This window comes from Vipera ursinii (genome assembly GCF_947247035.1).
Source record: "Vipera ursinii genome assembly, chromosome: 2".
NCBI lineage: Eukaryota > Metazoa > Chordata > Lepidosauria > Squamata > Viperidae > Vipera > Vipera ursinii.
Genome location: NC_139513.1, coordinates 22,902,872 through 22,927,597, shown reverse-complemented (window position 1 = coordinate 22,927,597; position 24,726 = coordinate 22,902,872). Strand labels below are relative to the sequence as shown.

General features: G+C 42.0%; 1 protein-coding gene across 1 annotated transcript; it reads left to right on the top strand.

Annotated features, from left to right (window-relative positions):
• Positions 1-12: 12 nt before the first annotated feature.
• On the top strand, positions 13-14,983 carry LOC310634782 (C-type lectin domain family 2 member A-like; the record flags this gene model as incomplete). The annotated part of the gene is made up of 5 exons (XM_083353318.1): positions 13-145; positions 2,756-2,848; positions 6,410-6,600; positions 11,961-12,064; positions 14,706-14,983. 5 exons carry the CDS (start codon positions 13-15, stop codon positions 14,827-14,829), a joined length of 645 nt encoding a protein of 214 aa, XP_083209444.1. The 3' UTR covers positions 14,830-14,983.
• Between the last annotated feature and the right edge of the window lie 9,743 nt (positions 14,984-24,726).

Below are 24,726 nucleotides of genomic sequence, written 5' to 3'. Positions count from 1 at the left end.
ATATCTCTATTTATGGTCATAAATGGGGTCTTCTGCCTTCCTTTAGGGGCAGAAGAAGATTCCGGATGTTGTGATCATTTGACTCCTGTGGTGACAACTGAAATTGCTCTTGGAAGCTCTGAGGCAAAGAGTGCAAGAAATGCTGGTAAAAACAAAGGTAGTCACCTGCCTGGAGCCCTTTGTGATCAATAATAATAATAATAATAATAATAATAATAATAATAATAATAATAATAATAATAAAGTTGAAAGGGACCTTGGAGGTCATCTAGTCTAACCCCCTGGTCAGGCAGGAAACCCTATACCATTTCAGACAAATGGCTGTCCAGTCTCTTCTTAAAAACTTCCAGTGTTGGAACATTCACAGCATTTGGAGGCAAGTCAATCCACTGATTAATTGTTCTAACTGTCAGGAAATTTCTCCTTAGTTCTAAGTTGCTTCTCTCCTTGATTAGTTTCCATCCGTTGCTTCTTGTCCTGCCTTCTGGAGCTTTGTAGAATAGCTTGACTCCCTCTTCTTTGTGGCAGCCCCTGTGATATTGGAACACTGCTATCATGTCCCCCATCGTCCTTCTCTTCATTAAACTAGACATACCAAATTCCAGCAGCCGTTGCTTATATGTTTTAGTCTCCAGTTCCCTAATCATTTTTGTTGCTCTTCTCTGTACTCTTTCTAGAGTCTCGACATCTTTTTTACATTGTGGTGACCAAAACTCTGGATGCAGTATTCAAAGTGTGGCCTTACCAAGGCATTGTAAAGTGGTATTAGTACTTCACGCGATCTTGATTCTATCCCTCTGTTAATGCAGCCTAGCACTGTGTTGGCTTTTTTGGCAGCTGCAGCACACAGCTGGCTCATATTGAAGTGATTGGGGAACTAATGAAACAAAATGGTTGGGACTGGACCACCTCTATGTAAAAACCAGAAACCTTTATCTTTTCCCCCTTGGTTCTGAGGAAAGGAATTTGAGGCTGTTCCTCTTTTTGAAAAGGAAAAATTCACACAAAGTCAACTTTAGGGCCAACACTGTAGCTTTAGTAAGTTTCCCATTTTCAGGGCAGAAAGCCTGCTATTGACTTTTGGCAGTTGGGGTTGGAGAGGGAAGTCCAGATCAAAGGGGGAAAAGAATTAATGTCAATACCTTTGTCTGAAAGAAGAAGATCTGGTTAATTGCTGTAGTGCTGTTGGGGGATATGAGGAGGTTGAGATGCCCTGCTCTATTTTTCGTGATGCTTTACTACATAAAGGGGTTTCTAAATATTCCTTCAAGTGTCTGTACTTCTTACTTCCCTCCTCCTCAGTTGTTTTTCATAACAAACTTTTGTTGTTGCACAGCTGAGGTTTCCGTTTCTTTAGAAGAGGCAAGCACTTTTGCAGAGAAGTTTTTTCTGGTACTTTTTTCTGGGACATTCATACCAACTTTTAGCAAGCCAAAGTACAGATGCACTTAATCCCAAGTATGTTACGTATTTGCAAGAATTGCAAGGATGCCACCGTTGCTGGGAAACCCTTTGAGGGCCTTCAAGGCAGAGCTGGGGCCTATAATATCTGCTGCTGCCTCTAGGAGGATTCCATTCAGACATACCTGTTATGTATTGGGCTTAAGGGAACACCGTGAGCGCTGACATAACAGATACCACCAGGTGGCGCTGAACCGAAACTGTTGTGGCCGGGATCAGTTTTCGGAGGGAAACAGAGGTTCACCCTGATTGGTTGGATGTGTACCTGGCCAGGTATATAAAGGGCGCAGGTAACCCCTATTCCCCAGTACAGTCCCTTCACCTAATAAAGAGCGGCTATGCTGTACTCATCATCTCGGCGTCCTTCCTGCTCTCCAGAACCCACTACGCAACAATACCCTTTCTTGTTTTATTATCTTGTTTGTAGATATTTTCTCTCTCTTTTTTTTGCATTATATTTGGCAGCTGTAGTTTGTTTTTGATTTGCTTAACCTATTTTTCCAGCTCCTCCCTCCTACAGGTGTTCATTCTTGTCAAACGTCTTCCCACGTGGTCTTATGGAAAAATACTAGCTGTGATGGAAAAGTTCCTTGAGTTGAATTTTGGGGTATTACATTTTTGAACTTGGACCACTCTCCCAAGAACAGCTTCCAGCTGTTCTTTCTGGCAGGGCTGTTGGGCGTTTAAGAGTGGTGGGATTCAGGTTAACTTTATGTCTCCCACGACTTTGAGAAGGATGGAGGATCTTAGCCACTCACTCCCAGATCCACTTGATCTGTTCTTTGGGGAAAGAAACCCGAAAACCACACTCCGTGGAGTCACGCTAACTGCCGCCTTGGGGACGGAGAGGAAGGGAGGAAGATGAGGGTTATTCAGGGTTTATTTATGGCAGGATCAGCTGCTGTGAGTCAGACCAAAAACTTTAATTGCCAATGCAGATTTTTCAAACCAAAAGCTGTCCAAATATTTTGAACTTCCTTTCCCAAATTCCCCTGCATTACAGTTTCAAAGGCCAGGTGGAACACACAAAGCTGAAGGAAAACACAGAACATGAAAACTGTTGATATAAATTACAGCCAACTGTTTGGGTAAATGTGCAATCTTTGGTATTAAGAGTAGCTGATCCTTTGCCTTTGTCTGCCTGTCTCTGTCTGCCTGTCTTAGTGTGCCATAATGCCTGTCTGTCCTACATAGTGTGACTACAACCTGAGCAGCTTTCAAGACAACAACAAATCAAAGCAATCACAATAAAATCTTGAACTTCATCTCTTCATATTTCCTGTCTGTTTTTCAGCTCTCGTGCCTAAGTGCATTTCAGACAAAAAATTCATTATAGCAGCTATTATTCTGGTCGTTGTTTTGATTATCATTATACTTTCACTGGCTGGTAAGTAATGAGAAATTTCTATTTAACTTTGTCCATAGTTGTTGTTATTGTTTACTTCAAGATCACCACATGCATTTAAACCACAGAACAATTTGGAAGGAGGAAGGCAGCAACTGTGTGTATGTTTGTCAAAAAAGTAAAAAGAAACGCTTGCGGCAGTGCAATTGAAGCTAGGATTTTTGTAGGCATGTCAGATGTTTCCTGCATATCCACCAAGGGAAGAATTTTATTGCACTGCTGTGATTGCCATCTTTTTTGACACTCTCACAAATGCTCCAGGAAGGAAGGATTATTATATGAAAGGCAGGACAAGCACAATGCAGATTGGGGGGGGGGGGGGCGGGGGAGAGAAAATAGTATAATCCAACATAAATTGGCATTTGATTCAATAACCTTTCGCTCTTGACCAGGTTATGAGTGTGTGTGGTTTTATCACACACATTCAAGTAGCTTTTTGGGGAGTGGTGTCATCAAGTCAGTTTTTGACTCATAGCAACTGCTTGGACAAGTCCTTGCAGTTTTCATGACAAAATTTTGGAAATGGTTTGTCCCTGCCTCTTCCTCCTCCTTAGGACTGAGAGAGAGTGAAGCCAACTAGCTTTGTGGTTAAGGCAGGACTAGAACTCACAGTCTTCCTTAGATTAGCCACTGCACCAGACTGGATCTTTTCCTGCTTAGCTTAGTTTACTTTTATGTTTCTCCTGACATACACAGCTCTCACTTCCATAATTAGCGTGTGGGTGTAGGTGTATGTGTTCTTTCAGTTTCTCTTAGTTTCACAAATACAAATGTTGTGTTTTTAACAGTGTCATTTCTTGATCAATCCTCTTTAGCATTTGTTCCTTTTGTATCCCAAATTTCAATCTTAAATATGTCATGAACAGCACCACATCATGGCCGATAAATATTGGCTTTAGTACCCATCGTGGCTTTGGACAACTGAATTGTCTATATAACATGTTTTGTAAGATAGAGTTGTAGATTTGGTCATATCTGTGTCACATGCAACATTTCCGGCTAATGGTAAGGTCAGTATTGATTAGTTCTTCTGGCACATTTGACTAGATTGGTATTAGTACAATTAAATCGTAGTTGCATTCAAAATAAGCTCATACTATTCTGGGCAAGCTAAGATCTCTAAATTGGAAACTATCTTGCAAGCTATCGTATGGTTGTTTGCATCAGCTAGGAGATACAGGAAGTGTACTGATACATATTCAGGATGCAAATCTAAATCACATTATTTATTTATTTATTTATTTATTTTATTGTATTTATATACCGCCCTTTCCCGAAGGACTCAGGGCGGTTTACAGGGTGATTAAAAACAAAAAATACAAAAGTTAAAAACAATATCAATCCCTGAACAAATAAAAACCCCAATTAAAATTAAAATTAAGATTCTCAGCCTGGGCCAGAGAGCTCGAAGAGCCAGGTCTTCAGGTCCCGGCGGAATGAACAGAGGTCGGGGGCAGTCCTAAGCTCCACTAGCAGCTGGTTCCAGAGGGCAGGCGCACCCACTGAGAAGGCCCTATCCCTGGCTGTCGTCTGCCGGCAATCTCTTACCGGTGGCACCCTGAGAAGACCCTCCCTGTGGGAGCGCACTGGACGAAGGGAGCTTGATGCCGGCAGCAGGTGTTCCCTCAGATATCTCAGACCCAAGCCATTTAGGGCTTATTATAAAGTTATATACATATTTGTGTATAAGTATATATGGTGTGTATGTACACACACACACACACACACACACACATTCGTTCAGCAACTGTTCAAAGTTATAACAGTTCTGAATAAATAGACTTATGAACGGTCCTTGAAGTTGTGGCTGTCACAGCATTTCACAATCACCTGATGGCAATTTGGACTCCTGACAACCTGCATGAATTTATAATGAATTTATAATAGTCACAATTTCCATGGTCACATGATTGTCATAACTAGCTTCCGATGAGGAAAGTTAATGGGCAAGCTAGCAGGAAGTTGCAAGTTGCAGTCGCATAACATATGATGATCCATGATGATTTGCTTAACAACTGCAACTGGAACTAACAAACTACAGTAACTGTTGTCATAACTTGGGCACAGTCATTGTTATTGAATTTGAATTTGAAAAATGAATATGTAAAGCACTGCATAATTCAGTGGGCAAGGAACTTTGGATATAAAGTATTGCTTGAACAATGGGAGACTATGTGGATGGAAGGTTTAAAATTTACACGAAATTACAATTTAAAAGAAAACTTCTATAAAGTGATGTATTGTTGGTATTTAACACCAGATAAGTTGTCAGGAATGTATAAAGGTATTTTAAATGAATGTTGGAAATGCAAAAGAAAGGACTTTTTATCACTTATGGTGGACAAAACAGAGACATATTGGAATAAGATTCACATCCTAATACTGAAATTTCTCAAAGTGAATATAAAGAAAAAAACCCAGAAACTTTTCTTTTGGGTTTAATGGAAAAAAACTTGGAAAAAAATTAGGAACTTTGATGCTATATACGTTGACAGCAGAGAGATTACTTTATACAAAAAATGGAAGGATACTTTGATTCCCAAAATGGAGAAAATGGCTGCAAAAGTTGATGGAGTTAGCAGAGATCGCTAAACTGACTGCTTTGATTAAAGAAAAAAACATGATTATTTTTATTTCTATTTGGAAACCTCTTCTGGACTTTGTGCTTGAGGTGGGGGAAAAATGAAACTTTGATTTTGGGTTTTACCGATTAGATAGGTTTGTTGTTATAGAAATGGCTGGTTTATACTATTATGTAAAAGTAAAAAGTTGAGGTTTGATATTATCTTACTCTACTGCACCAAACGGAATCAGAAGGGGATCCCTTCCTTTTTTTCCTCCCCTATCTTTCCTAGTATTTTCTTTTGCATTTTTCTATTTTACATTATAAATTAATAAAAAAAACACTTCGGCACAGTCATGTGATTGTCTGCTTTACAACTGCATCAGTTAGCAATAGAATTGCCAGTCCCAAATGTGATTGGTAAGTGAGGACAACCTGTATTTACAGACTAACTCACTTGGCTTCCTTAAAAAATTCTGGAATTGCAATTTTAAGTGAGGTGGCTTAATAGTTAATATAAAAGGTAAAGGTTCCCCCCGCACATGCGTGCTAGTCGTTTCCAACTCTAGGGGCCGGTGTTCATCTCCGTTTCAAAGCCGAAGAGCCATCGTTTGTCCGAGGACGTCTCCGTGGTCATGTGGTCGGCATGACTAGACGCCAAAGGCGCACGGAACGCTGTTACCTTCCCACCGTAGTGGTCTCTATTTTTCTACTTGCATTTTTACGTGCTTTCGAACTGCTAGGTTGGCAGAAGCTGGGACGAGTAACAGGCGCTCACTCTGTTACGCGGCACTCGGGATTCGACCCGCCAAACTGCCAACCTTCTGATTGACAAGCTCAGCGTCCTAACCCACTGAGCCACAGCATCCCTTAATAGTTAATATAGTTAACAATTAATAGTTAATATTAAGCCACCTCACTACTACAGAATGATAGCTAATTGTGAGCCCTATAATTTGTCCATTTTGTTTTATTTCCAGTTAAAAACAAAGAAACATGTCCGCATTGTCCTTCACTTCCAAGCCAAGGCGTCGCCTGCCCGGATACCTGGATTGGATACAAAGGAAAATGTTTCTATGTATCAAAAGAAGAAAGGAATTGGTCTCTCAGTTTAATGACGTGTTCTTCATTTAATGCCTCCTTGGCTGTTATTGATACTCAGAAGGAATTGGTAAGGAGTAATTACCCATCATGATTAATTGCATATTACTTAAGTATTCGTGGTATTCTCAGGAATCTTCTCCAACTTCAACAGTTAAATGCTTTAATATCTATCCTGGTTCTTCAAAGTCCAATTTTCTCGGAGTGTAACAGGGACAATCATTGCCTACACAAAAACATTACATCCCACCAAAAGGTATTTAAAAGGCCAGTGCTCTGACAGATGAGCACAATTGAAAGCGCACCAAAGATGTCCCCCTGAATGGAGATGAAACGTTTGCAGCCAAAATGTCAAGCTCAGAGATCAAGCCAACAGCCCAATCACTATAATAATGATAAAGTTGGAAGGGACCTTGGAAGTCATCTAGTCCAGCCCCTGCTCAGGCAGGAAACCCTATACCATTTCAGACCAATGACTGTCCAGTCTCTTCTTAAAAACTTCCAGTGTTGGAGCATTCACAGCTTCTAGAGGCAGGTTGTCCCACTGATTAATTGTTCTAACTGTCAGGAAATTTCTCCTGGTTCTAGGTTGCTTCTCTGTTTGGTCAGTTTCCATCCATTCTTGTCTTGCCTTCTGGTGCTTTGGAGAATAGCTTGACTCCCTCTTCTTTATGGCAATCCCTGAGATATTGGAACACTGCTATCATGTCACCCCTAGTCCTTCTCTTCATTAAACTAGACATACCCAATTACAGCAGCTGTTCCTTATATGTTTTAGCCTCCAGTCCCCTAATCATCTTTGTTGCTTTTCTCTGTACTCTTTCTAGAGTTGTTGCAGTTGTCAGTTGTGAAGTCATGTCTGACCCATTGTGACCCCATGGATAACATTCATCCAGGCCTTCCTTTCCTCTACCATCTTCTGGAGTCCATTTAAGCTCACGCCTACTGCTTCAGTGACTCCATCCAGCCACCTCATTCTCTGTCGTCCCCTTCTTCTATTGCCCTCAACCTTTCCCAGCATTAGGCTCTTCTCCAGTGAGTCCTTCCTTCTCATTAGATGACCAAAGTATTTGAGTTTTAGCTTCAGGATCTGGCCTTCTAAAGAGCAGTCTGGGTTGATCTCCTTTAGGACTGACCGGTTTGATCACCTTGCAGTCCAAGGGACTCGCAGGAGTCTTCTCCAGCACCATAGTTCAAAGGCCTCAATTCTTTGGGGCTCAGCCTTTCTTATGGTCCAACTTTCACTGCCATACATTGCAACTGGGAAGACCATAGCCTTGGCTATACGCACTTTTGTTGGCAGGGTGATGTCTCTTCTTTTTAGTGTGCTGTCCAGATTTGCCATGGCTTTATTCCCCAAGAGCAAGCGTCTTTTAATTTCTTGGCTTCAGTCCCCGTCTGCGGTGATCTTGGAGCCCAAGACAATAAAATCTGTCACTACCTCCATTTCTTCCCCATCTATTTGCCAGGAATTGAGATGGCCGGATGTCATGATCTTTGTTTTCTTAATGTTTAGTTTCAACCCAACGTTTGCACTGTCCTTCTTCACTCGCAACAAGAGGGTCTTTAGCTCCTCTTCACTTTCTGCAATTAAAATCTGCATATCTTAGGTTGTTGATATCTTTCTAGAGTATCAACATCTTTTTTACATCATGGTGACCAAAACTGGATGCAGTATTCCAAGTGTGGCCTTATCAAGGCATTGTAAAATGGTATTAACACTTCACATGATCTTGATTCTATCTCTCTGTTAATGCAGCCTAGCACTGTGTTGGCTTTTTTGGCAGCTGCAGCACACTGCTGGCTCATATTTAAGTGATTGTCCACTAGGATACCAAGATCCCATTCACAGTTACTACTATTGAGCAAGTAACCACCTATACTATACCTATGTATTTGGTTTTTCTTACCTAAATGTAGAACCTTACTTTTTTTACCATTGAATTTCATTTTGTTAGATAGTGCCCAGTGTTCAAGTCTGTCAAGATCTTTCTATATCTTAAGCCTATCTTCTGGAGTGTTGGTTATTCCTGCCAGCTTGATGTCATCTGCAAATTTGATGAATTCCCCATCTGTCTCCTCTTCCAGATCATTGATGAAGATGTTGAAGAGCACTGGGCCCAGAACAGAGCCCTGGGGCACCCCACTACACACTTCCTTCCATGTAGATGCAGTTCCATTGAGGACCACATGCTGAGTACAGCCCGGTCAGCCAGCTATGAATCCATCTGGTGATGATGCTGTCTAACCCACATTTTTCTATCTTATCAAGTAGTAGGTTGTGATCTACTTTATCAAATGTGCCACTGAAGTCCAAGTAAATTATATCTACAGCATTCCTCTGGTCCACTAGTTTTGTCACTTGGTCAAAGAATGCAATAAGGTTTGTCTGGCAGGATCTGTTTTTGACAAACCCATGTTGGCTTTTGGTAATGACTTTGTTTGCCTCTAGGTATTTGCTGATTCATTGTTTGATTGTCTTTTCCATAATCGTCCCAGGTATTGAGTTCAGGCTGATAGTTATGTAGTATCCTGGATCCATTTTTTTCCCTTTTTTGAAGATGGGAACTACATCAGCTCTCTTCCAGTCCTCTGGTAGTTCCCCAGTGCTCCAGGATCTTTGAAAGATATAGTTCAGGGGTTCTGAGATCACGTCTGCCAGTTCCTTGAGAACCTTGGGGTGTAATCCATCTGGTCCTGGTGATTTGAACTCGTCTAGGCTTGACAGGTGCTCACTTACCATTTTCTTGCCTATCTTAACTTGTGTTGCTAATCCGTTTTTTACCGTACTGTTTTTGATAGGTTGGACTGTTTTTTCCCTTTGTGTAAAGACGAATGCAAAAAAACGAGTTTTGTTTTCTCCCTGTTGCTTGTCACCTTCTTGCCACTTTCTCCCACTAATGGACCAATCATTTCCTTGACTTTTTTCTTGTTTTTTACATGTTGAAAAAAGCTTTTTTTTTTTGTTATTTTTGACTTTTGTTGCAAGCCTTAGTTCATTTTGAGCCTTAGCTTTCCTCTCTTCATCTTTGCAGGCTCGGGCTATTTGCTGATATTCTGCCTTAGTTATGTGCCCCTCTTTCCACTTGTTATACTTGTCTTTTTTGTCTTTCCATTTATTAGAGAGTTCTTTATTCAAACACATCTCAAATGCCTACACAGTTCAGATCTTTCTAAGTGTAGACATGTCACAGCATCTTGAATGTCAGGACCCACCCTAAACCACGTCTTAGGAAGACAAAAACTCTTGGAGTCAAGTTTTTAGTCCAAAAGGAATCTTTACTATGGCATGCTTGGTTGTAGGAAATGAGACAGGGCTTAATGGTTCCACGATGTAAACCCTTATAAAGAGTTCCCGGTTTAACCCCCCTTAATCCCCATTTGGTCAGTCCCCCCATCCTTCCTCTCGTATCATCCATCTCATGGGAAAAAGGAAGTTAGGACCCTTTTGTTTATTGCTGTCTACCGTGACAAAAGCCAGATGCTAGCCCCCCCTTTTGTTTCCCCAGTTCAAAAGGCTTCTCCTTTCCTTTGAAATGCCTATTGCCGGTTCAATACACATCTATCCTCTTCTCTTCGGGAGATGGCAGAATCCATGGGATATGTTTGAAACATTCCATTTATGAATATGATATAAATGGATTCTGACACTTAGTTCATTTTGAGCCTTAGCTTTCCTCTCTTCATCTTTGCAGGCTCGGGCTATTTGCTGATATTCTGCCTTAGTTATGTGCCCCTCTTTCCACTTGTTATACTTGTCTTTTTTGTCTTTCCATTTATCAGAGAGTTCTTTATTCAAACACATCTCAATTGCCTACACAGTTCAGATCTTTCTAAGTGTAGACATGTCACAGCATCTTGATATTTTTCCCAAAGCTTTCACGGCTGCCCTATCCATTGCTAGTCTGCAGTGCATTTCTTGACTGATGATTCCTTTATAGATTCTTAAAAGCAGAAACTGTCCACCGCTTCAATATCTTCATTGTCAGTTCTAAGACTGGTTGTTATCAAAGGTTTGGTCGTCTTTATATAGCATTCCAGTTTAATGCAATTATTACACTGTAGCCCCTGACTTATTACGGCAGCATGCAAATCTCTTATGTTTTTGGTTCTCAGGGTAATATCATCCGTATAGCACAGGTTATTGTTGTTTTCTTCCTCCAATTATTAAACCAGACTCATCTTCTTCCTATTCAGCTTTCCTTGTGCCAGGCTTAAATTTTGGACACTTTATATAAGATTCTGCTTTCTTAAATCTGTAAATCTGGGTAAGGTCAAAGGAAAGACAAAAAGAGGGTGACCAGCAGCAAGACTAGTGTGATCAAAATCAAGACGTATGATCAATTATAGCAGCAAGTGGTCCGCCATTGGAAAACCTGAAAGGCCAGGTTGGGGACAGGTCCTCCTAGAGGAGGTCAATCTAAATGATCAGCAAGAACCAACATCAGCCTGAACGAACCTAAAGAAAGAAATACATTATCTGCATAAAAGCTGCCATAAACATGTTTGTTATCTTGATGAGTTTTTAATATTAATAACTATTTAAGGAGGGATATCATTATGAGTAAGAGAAATGGTGAATGCTCCAACACTGGAGGTTTTTAAGTAGAGACTGGACAACCATTTGTCTGAAATGGTATAGGGTTTCCTGCCCGAATAAGGGACGCGGTGGCTCAGTGGGTTAGGACGCTGAGCTTGTCGATCAGAACGTCGGCAGCTTGGCGGGTCGAATCCCGAGTGCCAGGTAGCAGAGTGAGTGCCTGTTACTCGTCCCAGTTTCTGCCAACCTAGCAGTTTGAAAGCACATAAAAATGCAAGTAGAAAAATAGGGACCACTACGGTGGGAAGGTAACAGCGTTCCGTGCGCCTTTGGCGTCTAGTCATGCCGGCCACATGACCACGGAGACATCCTCGGACAAGCACTGGCTCTTCGGCTTTGAAACGGAGATGAGCACCGGCCCGTAGAGTCGGAAACGACTAGCACGCATGTGCGGGGGAACCTTTACCTTTACCTTCCTGCCCGAGCAAGGGGTTGGACTAGATGACGTCCAAGGTCCCTTCCAATTTTGTTGTTATTTTCATATATTCCTGCTGAATCCTATGCAGTGTATTTACATTTAATTTAAATTTAAATACAGAGATATGTATATCAATGCAGTAGAAAACTATAGACCACCTTTTAGCTGACTGTGGATACAAAAGACCTAATTTCTATGTAGAAACCTCCCTAAAATAATGAACAATCCCACTGTATCTGAAATAGTTCTGACAAGGCGGTTGCAAATTAATTTTACCTTAATTTTATGATTTTGTACATATGAAATAATTTGACACAAATGGTGTACATTGGCATTCAATAGACAACAGACTTTTATCCCCAATTAGTCTGCTAAATGGGGATTTTATTATATATTATTTCCCTTCTTCTAGGATTTTTGGGTGGATATATTAAATTCCTTTCATTACTGGTTTGGTCTCTCAAGAGAAGCTAACAAGGTCTGGAAATGGTCCAATGGCACAGAGTTCAAAACTCAGTAAGTATATTTTGTTTGTCTGTTTGTTTATAGTACTTTTAGAGCTATTTACCTATTCAAAGTATTTATAGACATTGCACTTCAGCTTGAATGGCTGAAAGAATACAGGTAGTCCTCAACATATGACCACAATTGAGCCCAAAATTTATGTTAATGAGAAATCTGTTAAATGAGTGTTGCCCCATTTAACAACCTGGAATACTGCATCCAGTTTTGGTCACCACGATGTAAAAAAGATGTCGAGACTCTAGAAAGGGTGCAGAGAAGAGCAACAAAGATGATTGGGGGACTGGAGGCTAAAACATATAGGGAACGGTTGCTGGAATTGGGTATGTGTAGTTTAATGAAGAGAAGGGTGAGAGGTGACATGATAACAGTGTTCCAATATCTCAGGGGCTGCCACAAAGAAGAGGGAGTCAAGCTATTCTCCAAAGCACCTGAAAGCAGGACAAGAAGCAACGGATGGAAACTAGTCAAGGAGAGAAGCAACCTAGAACTAAGGAGAAACTTCCTGACAGTTAGAACAATTAACCAGTGGAACAACCTGCCTCCAGAAGCTTTGAATGCTCCAACACTGGAAGTTTTTAAGAAGAGACTGGACAGCCATTTGTCTGAAATGGTATAGGGTTTCCTGCCTTAGCAGGGGGTTGGACTAGATGACCTCCAATGTCCCTTCCAACTTATTATTATTATTATTAACTTTTCTTGCTGTATTTGTTAAGTAAATCAGTGCAGTTGTTAAATTAGTAACATGGTTGTTAGGTGGATCTGGTTTCCCCATTGACATGACTCCTGGGCACTGCAACTGTCATAAATGTGAGTCGGTTGTCAAGTATCCGAATGTAAATCACGTGACCCTGGGGATGCTACAATGGTTGTGATTGTGAAAAACTGTCATAATGAGTCACTTTTTTCAGTGATGTTGTAACTTTAAACGGTCATTAAATGAACTGCTGTAAGTCGAGGACTACCTGTTATAAGAACTGAGAGAATTTTTGGCTAAGCTTCTCTACCCCAAAGACACAGAAAGGGGAGGAAAAGAGAATAAAATGCTCAGGCAATAGTATGCAGTGTCTGGTGACTGTTGGCCACCTTAGAAGGATTGAGAAGTTCAGGATAAATGAGATGATAAACAATAACCAAGAGCAGATGTGTCTGATGCTAATGTTTATATTTTTGTAGGTAGGGAGGCTCCATCGATAAGGCAGTGTTCTTAATCCTAACAACTTTAAGATGTTGACGTCCACACTTCTTAAAGTTGCCAAGGTTGAGAAACACTGGTTTAAAGTATTAACAAGGTAATACTAAAATGGCAAATGTGAGTGTTTGTGTGTTAAGGATCGTACTGTGTGCATGATGTATCATGCTATCTCTGATCCGATTCATATCCTTAATTCAAAATGTTGACACAGTCGTTTTTGGAAAAAGAAGCTTATTTGAAAAGCAAATAAATCAGGGTGATTTGACACTTGAATTGGGTGAAGGGATCTGATTTGGAGAGTTGCTCAGATGGCTTTTAAATTGAGTGTCTTAATCGAATAATCAGAGTATGCATACAAAAGAGATAAATTAATAGTATATAAAGGGTTTCCTGTGCTAAAATCCAGTGTGTGAGTGTATTATCCACAATTCTCCTTCTAAACTTCATATTCTGCAATTCTATAAAAGAAATCAAACTGCGCCATTCATTTATATCTAAGTTATTTGTCATACTTTAAGATTGTTCATTGGGGATGACAGATGCCGGAAAATCTAATAAATTTGAAATTAGGTATATATTAAGCATTTTACAAGTTTGCAACATTTGAAATTTAAATTACAAAGTCTGAATCTGAAACTTCAGTTTACAATTTCAGTGATTGGGCACAATACCTCAGGAGCTTGCCTAAACTTCAAGTTTCAATTTCAAGTTTCATTAAGCTTCACTTGGGCTAGTCAAGTCTCAGATTCTAGCTAGTATTGGTGGTTTAAAATATTTTGAAATTTCGTCTCATGACAGAAATAAGAAATAGCTGCCATGTTACAACTATCAAGTCATTTTTATTTGTCAAAGAAAATTTTAATCCTCTGTGAAGTTGAGAATATGACCACCATAAGCTGTGCAGATGTTCCAAGCGTGGGAGATCTCTTCAAATGATGCTTTCTGTTTTGTGTATTGGCCTGCGTATGCATATTATACTACAGCTTTTCCCACCCATGTGTCTTCCAAGCTGCAAATTTGTTGGACAGAACTCGTGCAAACTCCAGATTTCATGATCAAGTTGATCGTTAGGCACAGACAACAACTAATTGTGAATAGCCTCAATCTGAACTTTATTGTTTGTACCTATGTTACAAGAATCTCACCAGACTGCTTGCCTTGTCCTGGGAACAACCAGATAAGACTTTATGGATTTGGGGTGAGGTCATGCTTATGCCATTTGCAACTGCTCAGTAACTCCAAGGTGGGTCTTCGATTGACCCCTCCCTTAAGCCTAGCCAGCATTTCCCCAAGATTCATGCAGTGCATCCTAGAGGTAGAGTTCTCCATGCTCTAAAGCTGGGAATCTTCTTGGAAGGGGGTAGTCCTGCAATACTAATTTCTGCTGTTAGTTACCACTGCCTTGCAGATAGTAACTCCTTGCCTTTTTTCTGCCCCCAGATTTCCAGTGCGAGGAGACGGCTTCTGTGCTTATATAGATACAAAAGGGGCCAGTAGTACCATATGCTCCATGGAGAAACATTTTCTCTGCAGCCAGCCAGAAAGCTGCATCAAGGCTGGATGAGACAACCTCATCAAAAGAACAGGGAACATTTAGCTTGACCAGAATTTATTGAAGAAGCGTAAGTGACTCTTTTGGCATACCTGCATTTGGTCTTAACCATCAACAACCGATGATGTAAAAATATAACTACACTAAAGAAATTGTGTGATGATGACTTAGAGATGTTGTTGTTGTTGTTAGTTGTGAAGTCGTGTCCGACCCATCGCAACCCTATGGACAATGTTCCTCCAGGCCTTCCTGTCCTCTACCATCTTCTGGAGTCCATTTAAGCTCACGCCTACTGCTTCAGTGACTCCATCCAGCCACCTCATTCTCTGTCGTCCCCTTCTTCTCTTGCCCTCAACCTTTCCCAGCATTAGGCTCTTCTCCAGTGAGTCCTTCCTTCTCATTAGGCGGTCAAAGTATTTGAGTTTCAGCTTCAGGATCTGACCTTCTAAAGAGCAGTCAGGGTTGATCTCCTCTAGGATGGACCGGTTTGATCGCCTTGCAGTCCAAGGGATTCACCAGAGTCTTCTCCAGCAGCATAGTTCAAAGGCTTCAATTCTTTGGCGCTCAGCCTTTCTTATGGTCCAGCTTTCACTGCCATACATTGCAACTGGGAAGACCATAGCCTTGACTATACGCACTTTTGTTGACAGGGTGATGTCTCTGCTTTTTAGTGTGCTGTCTAGATTTGCCATGGCTTTCCTCCCAAGGAGCAAGCGTCTTTTAATTTCTTGGCTACAGTCCCCATCTGCAGTGATCTTGGAGCCCAGGAAAATAAAATCTGTCACTCCCTCCATTTCTTCCCCATCTATTTGCCAGGAATTGAGAGGGCCGGATGCCATGATGCCATGAGATGTTAACCAACTGCAAACCGTTTTATGGCCCATGAGAATTTTCCTCATTTATTCTGGCTGCCTCTTACATCCCACCCCAAGCTTGCCTAAACAATGCATTATAAACTCTAGATAGCCAGATTCTGTGGGCTGAAGATTGATATCCAGGCTCCTTTGCCATTGTGTTAGGAGATCTCAAGAGTGCTAACTGAAGTCAAGAGTTACCAAATACGCTCAGAAGGTCAACTGCCTTACTAGAGCCAATAATATTTTAGACCACTGTTACACAACATTAAACGATACTTATCTTAGAGGGACGCGGTGGCTCAGTGGGTTAGGACGCTGAGCTTGTCGAACAGAAGGTCGGCAGTTTGGCGGGTCGAATCCCGAGTGCCGCGTAACAGAGTGAGTGCCTGTTACTCGTCCCAGCTTCTGCCAACCTAGCAGTTCGAAAGCACATAAAAAATGCAAGTAGAAAAATAGGGACCACTATGGTGGGAAGGTAACAGTGTTCTCTGCGCCTTTAGCATCTAGTCATGCCAGCCACGTGACTATGGAGATGTCCTCAGACAAGCGCTGGCTCTTCGGCTTTGAAACGGAGATGAGCACCAGCCCCTAGAGTCGGAAACGACTAGCACGCATGTGCAGGGGAACCTTTACCTTTACCTTTACTTTATCAGTCTAAACTCAAGCAACTATGTCATGCCATAGAGGAAGCCTACAGGAAAGGAGATAGAATGCTCTACAATCAGGCCAGGAATGTATTAACAAAGAAAATCAGAGGAACGAAAAGAAGCTACCCTGAAAAGCTGAGGAATTAGTTTTCAACAAAGGTACCAGCAAATGTGTGGAAAACCCTTAAAGATATCACTGGCTACAGTAAGCCTCCTTCCCATGGCGAAGGGAATCGACAACTGGCAGATCACCTCAATGTGTTTTACTGTAGTTTTGAGAGGAAACCACTGTCAGCTATCGCCACCCTCTCCATCTCAGATACACCAACAACAGCCAAGTCTCCTACAATTGACCACATCTCATCCCACCTCTGATGATCACAAAAAAAGATGTGTGAGGTCTATTTCAACAGATAAAAGCCTGGAAAAGCACCAGGTAACTTCTTCTTGCTAGAAAGCATGTAGAAGCCCCCGCCTCCCGATCTCTGTCCCAGACACAAACGGCTTGGAGGGCCCCTCTGAGGCCTGGATCCAAACTCTGGAAGCTATTCCGGGCTTGTAGGACCCCTCCAAGGGCTGGATCCAACCTCTAGAGGTATGCAGAACCCCCCCTTCCAATCTCCATTCCAGGTACCAGTAGCTTGGAGGGCCCCTTTGAGGCCTGGATCCAACCTCCGGAAGCTTTGTTCCGGGCGGCAGCAGCTTGGAGGACCCCCTCCGAGGGTTGAATCCAACATCCGAAGGCATGCAGAAGCTCCTCCAATCTCCATTCCAGGTGCAAACGGCTTAGAGGGCCCCTCCGAGGCCTGGATCCAACCACCGGAGACATGCAGAAGCCTCCCCCAGGCTCTGTTCCAGGCAGCTTGGAGGAGGCTTCTGAGGCTCTGGGGACAACGGGTCACTTTCTCCTCCAGCGCGGTGAGCTCCGGTGGGCTGTATACGGGTGTGAGGGGCCTGGCCTTCTCCCTCAGTTGAAGGCTTCAGGCCTGCCCTCAGGCAGATAGGAGTTGGGGGCAGGAGCAGGAGTCAGGCACCTTCCCCGGAGAGAATGAAAGTTTCTGAGGTCTGTGATTTGGCGAGATCACAAACTTCAGAAACTTCCATTCTCAGTGCGAAAAGCATTTCCAAGCCGACTTGACGCTCCCTCAAAGGGAAAGAAACTGAGGCAGGATTTTTGCGAAGTAAGTGAGTCTGGCGTGGCTGGAAAGGAGGGGGATGTAGTTGTGAGGAATGGGGGGGGAATAGGGTGAATGTTGCAGTGCAACTGAAGTCACTCGTAAGGGCGAATGACTGCTGTGATGCTGCAATGTTTGTAATTTTGGAACTTGCTCTTAAACATTAAGGGGCGCTGATCACGTAACTTTGAACAACCGTTAAACGCTCATAACTCGGGAATTACTTCTAAAGAGTGTTCTTCCTGGGCCAACTCAGAAAGCTCAGACTGCCCAAAGAACTGCTGATACAGTTCTACAAAGGAATTATTGAGTTTGTCATTTACACCTCTGTAACTGTCTGCATAGGGACGCGGTGGCTTAGTGGGTTAGGACGCTGAGCTTGTCGATCAGAAGGTCGGCAGTTTAACAGGCCGAATCCCGAGTGCCGTGTAACAGAGTGAGCGCCTGTTACTTGTCCCAGTTTCTGCCAACCTAGCAGTTCGAAAGCATGTAAAAATGCAAGTAGAAAAATAGGGACCACTACGGTGGGAAGGTAATAGCGTTCCGTGCGCCTTTGGCGTCTAGTCATGCCGGCCACATGACCATGGAGATGTCCTTGGACAAGCGCTGGCTCTTCGGCTTTGAAATGGAGATGAGCACTGGCCCCTAGAGTCGGAAACGACTAGCACGCATGTGCGGGGGAACCTCTACCTTTTTAACTGGCTGCACAGCAACCAAACAAGACAGGCACAGACTTCAGCGGATAGTTAGGACTGCAGAAAAAATAATTGCAACCAGCCTGTCTTCCATTAAAGACCTGTTTAATGCATGAGCCAAAAAGAGGGCTATGAAAACATCTATACCCCTCACATCCTGGACATAAACTGTTTAGACTTCTTCCCTTAAGAAGACGCTATAAAGCAGGGGTGTCAAACTGCCGACCCATGGGCTGATCTCAGCTCTGGCAATGCGAAACAAATCACGATACATTGCGACACTTCACGTGACACGCTGAGTTTGACACCCATGCTATAGAGCACTGCACGTCAAAACAACCAGACACAAAGACAGTTTACCACCCCCACCCCCCATGTTATCATTCTGTTACACAACTAATTTCCAAAACACCGTCTGTACCCTGGACGTCAAGCCACCTAGTAGGATTGTATTGCTTATTATTCTCTCATCTGTCCTATTATTTATTTCCTACAGTCTTATGACTATAACTTTATTGTTGTATCTCGTGATTTATGTTGATTGCTTTTACTTAGTGTCCTATTATGATTTGTGTTGATTGCTTTAGTATCCTATGACTATCACTGTGTTGTATCTGTGATTTATGATGATTGTACTTTATTATGATGATTATCACTTCTTGGTTGTATGTACACTGAGAACTTATGCACCAGAGACAAATTCCTTCTGTGTCTCCAATCACATTTAGCTTAACAAAACTGTTCTATTTCCTATCTAATGTCCCTTCTGGGGAATTTCACATTTCCCTGATACATCCATGTGACATTACTGCTTCTCACTGTGTTACATTTTTATCCGTATAATAATTTCATTTCCCTTGAGCTAGTTTTAAATACCAGAAAAACCAAAGAGATCGTTGTTGATTTCAGAAAAGGCAGGCACAGCCACACTTCTCTGTGCATTAATGATTCACCTGTGGAGAGGGTTACCAGTATCAAATTCCTGGGTGTGCAGCTAATGAGTAGGCCGGCTTGGTCGCTCAACATTGAGAAACTGGTGAAATGGGCACAGCAGCGCCTGCATTTTCTGCATCGCATGAGAAAAGAACATCTTCCTTCCCATGTCCTGACCACTTTCTACAGGGGGACGATCGAGAGCATCCTGTCATACAGCATCACAGTCTGGTTTGGAAGCATCACTGCTTCAGACAGGAAGGCGGTGCAGAGAGTGGTGAGGATGGCCGAAAAAATTATTGGCAGTTCCCTCCCTCCCATCCAGGACATAGCACAGTAGCGTTGCTTGAGCAGGATCCGTAAGATTATCTGGGACACTACACATCCTCTTCACGACCTGTTCTCCTTGTTACCTTCTGGGAGGAGGCTTTGTAGTATCCGTAGCAGAACATCCAGCTTCAGCCATAGTTTCATTCCATACAGCATTAACCTTGTGAACTCTCAAGCTTCCTCCTTCTATTATATATTCAAGATGGACAGTATTTAATATTTATTTGTTATATATATGCAGGGGTTTGAATCTATCCATATGTTGTATGTAGTATGTTTAGGTGTGTTTCATGTATGTGTTTCACTTTGAGAGCGGGTAACTAAATTTCATTTTTGATGTGTGCCGTTGTGCCCGCAGTAAAAAAATTGACAATAAAGGCTACCTTAAGCTGAGAAGCTGAGAGTTACATCAAGAAGGGGAGCTGGCTGGATAGACCTATTTTGTCCCAGCAGAAGGCTGACTCAATTGCTCTCCTGCCACCCAAGTTGTAACTTGCTTTTGTGGGCAAAGTCCAGATCTGCTTGTTTAATTTGGAAGAATTTTTTTTAATGTTACTAAGTATATGACTTTTCTTAAATTATTTAATATATTTCTGAAATTATTATTTAATATATTTTTCAGCCACACCAACAGGCTGAAAATCAGCTTTTATCCGTGGGCTGTTAGGCTTTGGAACAGGAAATAATTTTTATAAACTTTATGCAGAATTGACTTGCGAGGCCGCTGTGTGGTGCACATGGTGTAATAAGATGGAGGGTTTGTTGTCACTGTGAGTTGGGGGGTGGGAGCACAAAGGGAGGCTCAGCTAATCTCAATGTATACATGGTTGTACTTTGACAACAAAGGTTCATTCATTCATGAAGCAAGCTTTTCCAAATAAAGTAGCAATCTGTAATTTTAAGTGTTTTTGCATTGACAACAGATGGAAATGCAGCCATTTTGTTCCTTTTTGCTTTTAGAGTTAGATGATGCTAGGACAGGGAGGGGGGATGTGCACAAGAGTCTAGCTAGACATAACAACACTGGATCTAGTGTGAGAACCAAGGTTGTTGAAATAAGAGATAAGGAATTGGCAGGCTGGAGAGCTGGAGGGAAAGCCCGAGCTCTAAACTAATTGGAGAATGTGATTTATGACTGTTGGGGTGGGGGGGAAATTGTGCTTTCATACTATGTGCTCAGGGGAGGGGAAGTCAGTGTTTGGTTTCAATTATGTTAGTGCAGATGCTATGCTACTGAAATAAAGATTCTTTTAAGTTAAACAATGCCTCAAAGTTCTTTGAAGAGTTTCATCTGTCAGAAGCAAGACAGTTGCTAGTGCTGGATGTTTTTTTTTCTGGTTTGTATTTTAGTTTTATTGATAAAAATCTCTCTATATCTATATCTATATATCTATATCTATATCTATATCTATCTATCTATCTATCTATCTATCTATCTATCTATCTATCTATCTATCTATCTATCTAATCAGTGCTTTTTTGTAAAAGAAAAAGGTGCCGGAACTCACACATGTCATACAACCCACTTTGCCTACCCTACAAGGTTCCATCCAAAAAAGGTGCCGGAAATCTGTTCTGAGCGTTCTATGAGAAAAAAAGCCCTGATATATATGTTTCGACGAGGTCCCACTCGTCATCTTCAGGCTGGTGTCTTCAGCTTCGTGCTTTGCTCACACAAGCATCTTCAGGCTGGTGTCTTCGGCTTCATGCTTTGCTCACACAAGCATCTTCAGGCTGGTGTCTTTGGCTTTGTGCTTTGCTCACACAAGCACGAAGCTGAAGACACCAGCCTGAAGATGATGAGTGGGACCTCGTCGAAACGTATACACACACACACACACACACACACACACACACACACACACACACACATACATACAGGGACGCGGTGGCTCACTGGGTTAGAATGCTGAGCTTGTTGATCAGACGGTCAGCAGTTTGGCGGGTCAAATCCCGAGTTCCGCATAACAGAGTGAGCGCCTGTTACTCGTCCCAGCTTCTGCAAACCTAGCAGTCCGAAAGCACGTAAAAGTGCAAGTAGAAAAATAGGGACCACTATAGTGGGAAGGTAACAGCGTTCCATGCACCGTTGGCGTCTAGTCATGCTGGCCACATGACCACGGAGACGTCCTTGGACAAGCACTGGCTCTTCGGCTTTGAAACGGAGATGACCACCGGCCCCTAGAGTTGGAAACGACTAACACGCATGTGTGGGGGAACCTTTACATTTATATACATACACACACACATACACATATACATACATACACATATATACATATATATACATATACACACATATATGCATATATATGAATTTAAGCAATTCTAAAGTGCAGCTTTTGAACAACAACAATCATTTCATCATTTTGTTGGGAAGATAACAAAGTGTGGATGGGGGAATAAAGCCTCTGACTCCAGGAGAAGAAAAGTTGATGAAGCTGAGATATCATCTAGTAAAGCACAAGATGCCAATCTTCATTTTTATTTCTCTATTCCTTCAGAAAACACATGGAAATCTGTGTCTTGTTACAAAAGGGATAAAAGATAATCAGTAAATGACATATAATGGGAAGTAGATGGAGATGTTTTATCTCTCCTTGCACTCATTAAACTTTTGCAGACTTCTGTAAAGCATAACCAAGTTTCTACAGGTGAAACTCAAAAAATTAGAATATCGTGCAAAAGTTCATTTATTTCCGTAATGCAACTTGAAAGGGGAAACTAATATGAGATAGACTCATTACATGCAAAGCAAGATAGTTCAAGCCATGATTTGTCATAATTGTGATGATTATGGCGTACAGCTCATGAAAACCCCAAATCCAAAATCTCAGAAAATTAGAATATTACATACAATCAATAAAACAAGGAGTATACATAGAACAATATCGGACCTCTGAAAAGTATAAGCATGCATATGTACTCAGTACTTGGTTTGGGCCCCTTTTGCAGCAATTACTGCCTCAATGCGGCGTGGCATGGAAGCTATCAGCCTGTGACACTGCTGAGGTGTTATGGAAGACCAGGATGCTTCAATAGCAGCCTTCAGCTCTTCTGCATTGTTCGGTCTCGTGTCTCTCATCTTTCTCTTGGCAATGCCCCATAAATTCTCTATGGGGTTCAGGTCAGGCAAGTTTGCTGGCCAATCAAGCACAGTAATCCCATGGTCACTGAACCAGGTTTTGGTGCTTTGGGCAGTGTGGGCAGGTGCCAAGTCCTGCTGGAAAATGAAGTCAGCATCCCCATAAAGCTCGTCTGCGGAAGGAAGCATGAAGTGCTCCAAAATCTCCTGGTAGATGGCTACGTTGACCCTGGACTTAATGAAGCACAGTGGACCAACACCAGCAGATGACATGGCTCCCCAAATCAACACAGACTGTGGAAACTTCACACTGGACTTCAAGCATCTTGCAGTGTGTGCCTCTCCATTCTTCCTCCAGACTCTAGTCCTTGGTTTCCAAATGAGATGCAAAAGTTGCTCTCATCAGAAAAGAGGACTTTGGACCACTGAGCAACAGACCAGGTCTGTTTTTCTTTAGCCCAGGTAAGACGCTTCTGACGTTGTTTGTTGTTCAGGAGCGGCTTGACAAGAGGAATACGACATTTGAAGCCCATGTCCAGGATCCGTCAGTGAGTGTTGGCTCTTGATGCACTGACTCCAGCCTCAGTCCACTCCTTGTGAAAGTCCCCAACACTTTTGAATGGCCTTTTCCTGACAATCCTCTCCAGGCTGCGGTCATCCCTGCTGCTTGTAAACCTTTTTCTTCCACACTTTTCCCTTCCACATAACTTTCTATTAATGTGCTTTGATACAGCACTTTGGGAACATCCAACTTGTTTTACAATTACCTTTTGAGGCTTTCCCTCCTTATGGAAGGTGTCAATGATGGTTTTCTGCACAACTGTCAGGTCAGCAGTCTTCCCCATGATTGTGATTCCTACTGAACCAGACTGAGAGACCATTTAAAGGCTCAGGAACCCTTTGCAGGTGTTATGGCTTAATTAGCTGATTAGAGTGGGACACTGAGCCTAGAATATTGCACCTTTTCACAATATTCTAATTTTCTCAGATTGTGGATTTGGGGTTTTCATGAGCTGTAAGCCATAATCATCACAATTATGACAAATCACGGCTTGAACTATCTTGCTTTGCATGTAATGAGTCTATCTCATATATTAGTTTCCCCTTTTAAGTTGCATTACTGAAATAAATGAACTTTTTCACGATATTCTAATTTTTCGAGTGTCACCTATAGAACTCATCACCTCCCCTTTTCTACCCCTATGTCTTAAACACTACACCAAACTGACTCCCTGAGAGGATTAGTGCAGAGCCTTGGTGGAGCAGTGGGCTAATTCCTCCTTAAGTAACACCAGCTGCCTGCAATTAGTGCAGGTTCGCATCCCACCAGGCTCAAGGTTGACTCAGCCTTCCATCCTTCCGAGGTAGGTAAAATGAGGACCCAGATTGTTGGGGGCAATTAAGCTGACTTTGTAATAATGCCGCTTGGGGTGTGTGTGAAAGCCCTAATAAGCAGGCATATAAATAATAATAATAATAATAATAATAATAATAATAATAATAATAATAATAATAATAATAATAATAATAATAATGACTCAGGGCGGTGAACAGGGCAAACATACAAAAATACAAGAATACAAAAATTAAAAGAGATTAAACAGGGTGCCCAAAAGCTTACAGCAGTAAGTTAAAATACATTAAAACAATAATAAAACCCAAACCCATCACCCATCAGGCCAGGCCGGCTTGTTCGAACAAGTAGGTCTTCAGATCGAGTCGGAAGGAGCGAAGGTCGGGCGCCATCCGGAGCTCAACCGGCAAACGGTTCCACAAATCCGGCGCGCCCACAGAGAAACCTTGAAGACCTGGCTCCTTTCTTACAAAAATAATAGTTTTCTGAATGAATTATATGAATGTGTTGGGTCCCAGGGTTTTCATCTTCTTTTTTCCATTTTTGTATTAGGGCTTTAATTTGTACGCGGGCCAGAATTGTTATGAACTGAGCAGACTTATATAGAACATATACATAGAATGAAGGCTACTGCTAAGCTTGTAAGCCGCCCTGAGTCTTCGGAGAAGGGTGGGATATAAATGCAATAATTAAAAAGTGCGAATGGTCATCTGCCTGGGATGTTTTAACATGGCTTCCTAAAAGGAACTTCAAGGTTGCCTGTTCTTAGATTTGGTTCCATAAAAGGTATTGTCCACGCACAGATCTTTGCCTTTGCTTTTTTTTCCCCCCTG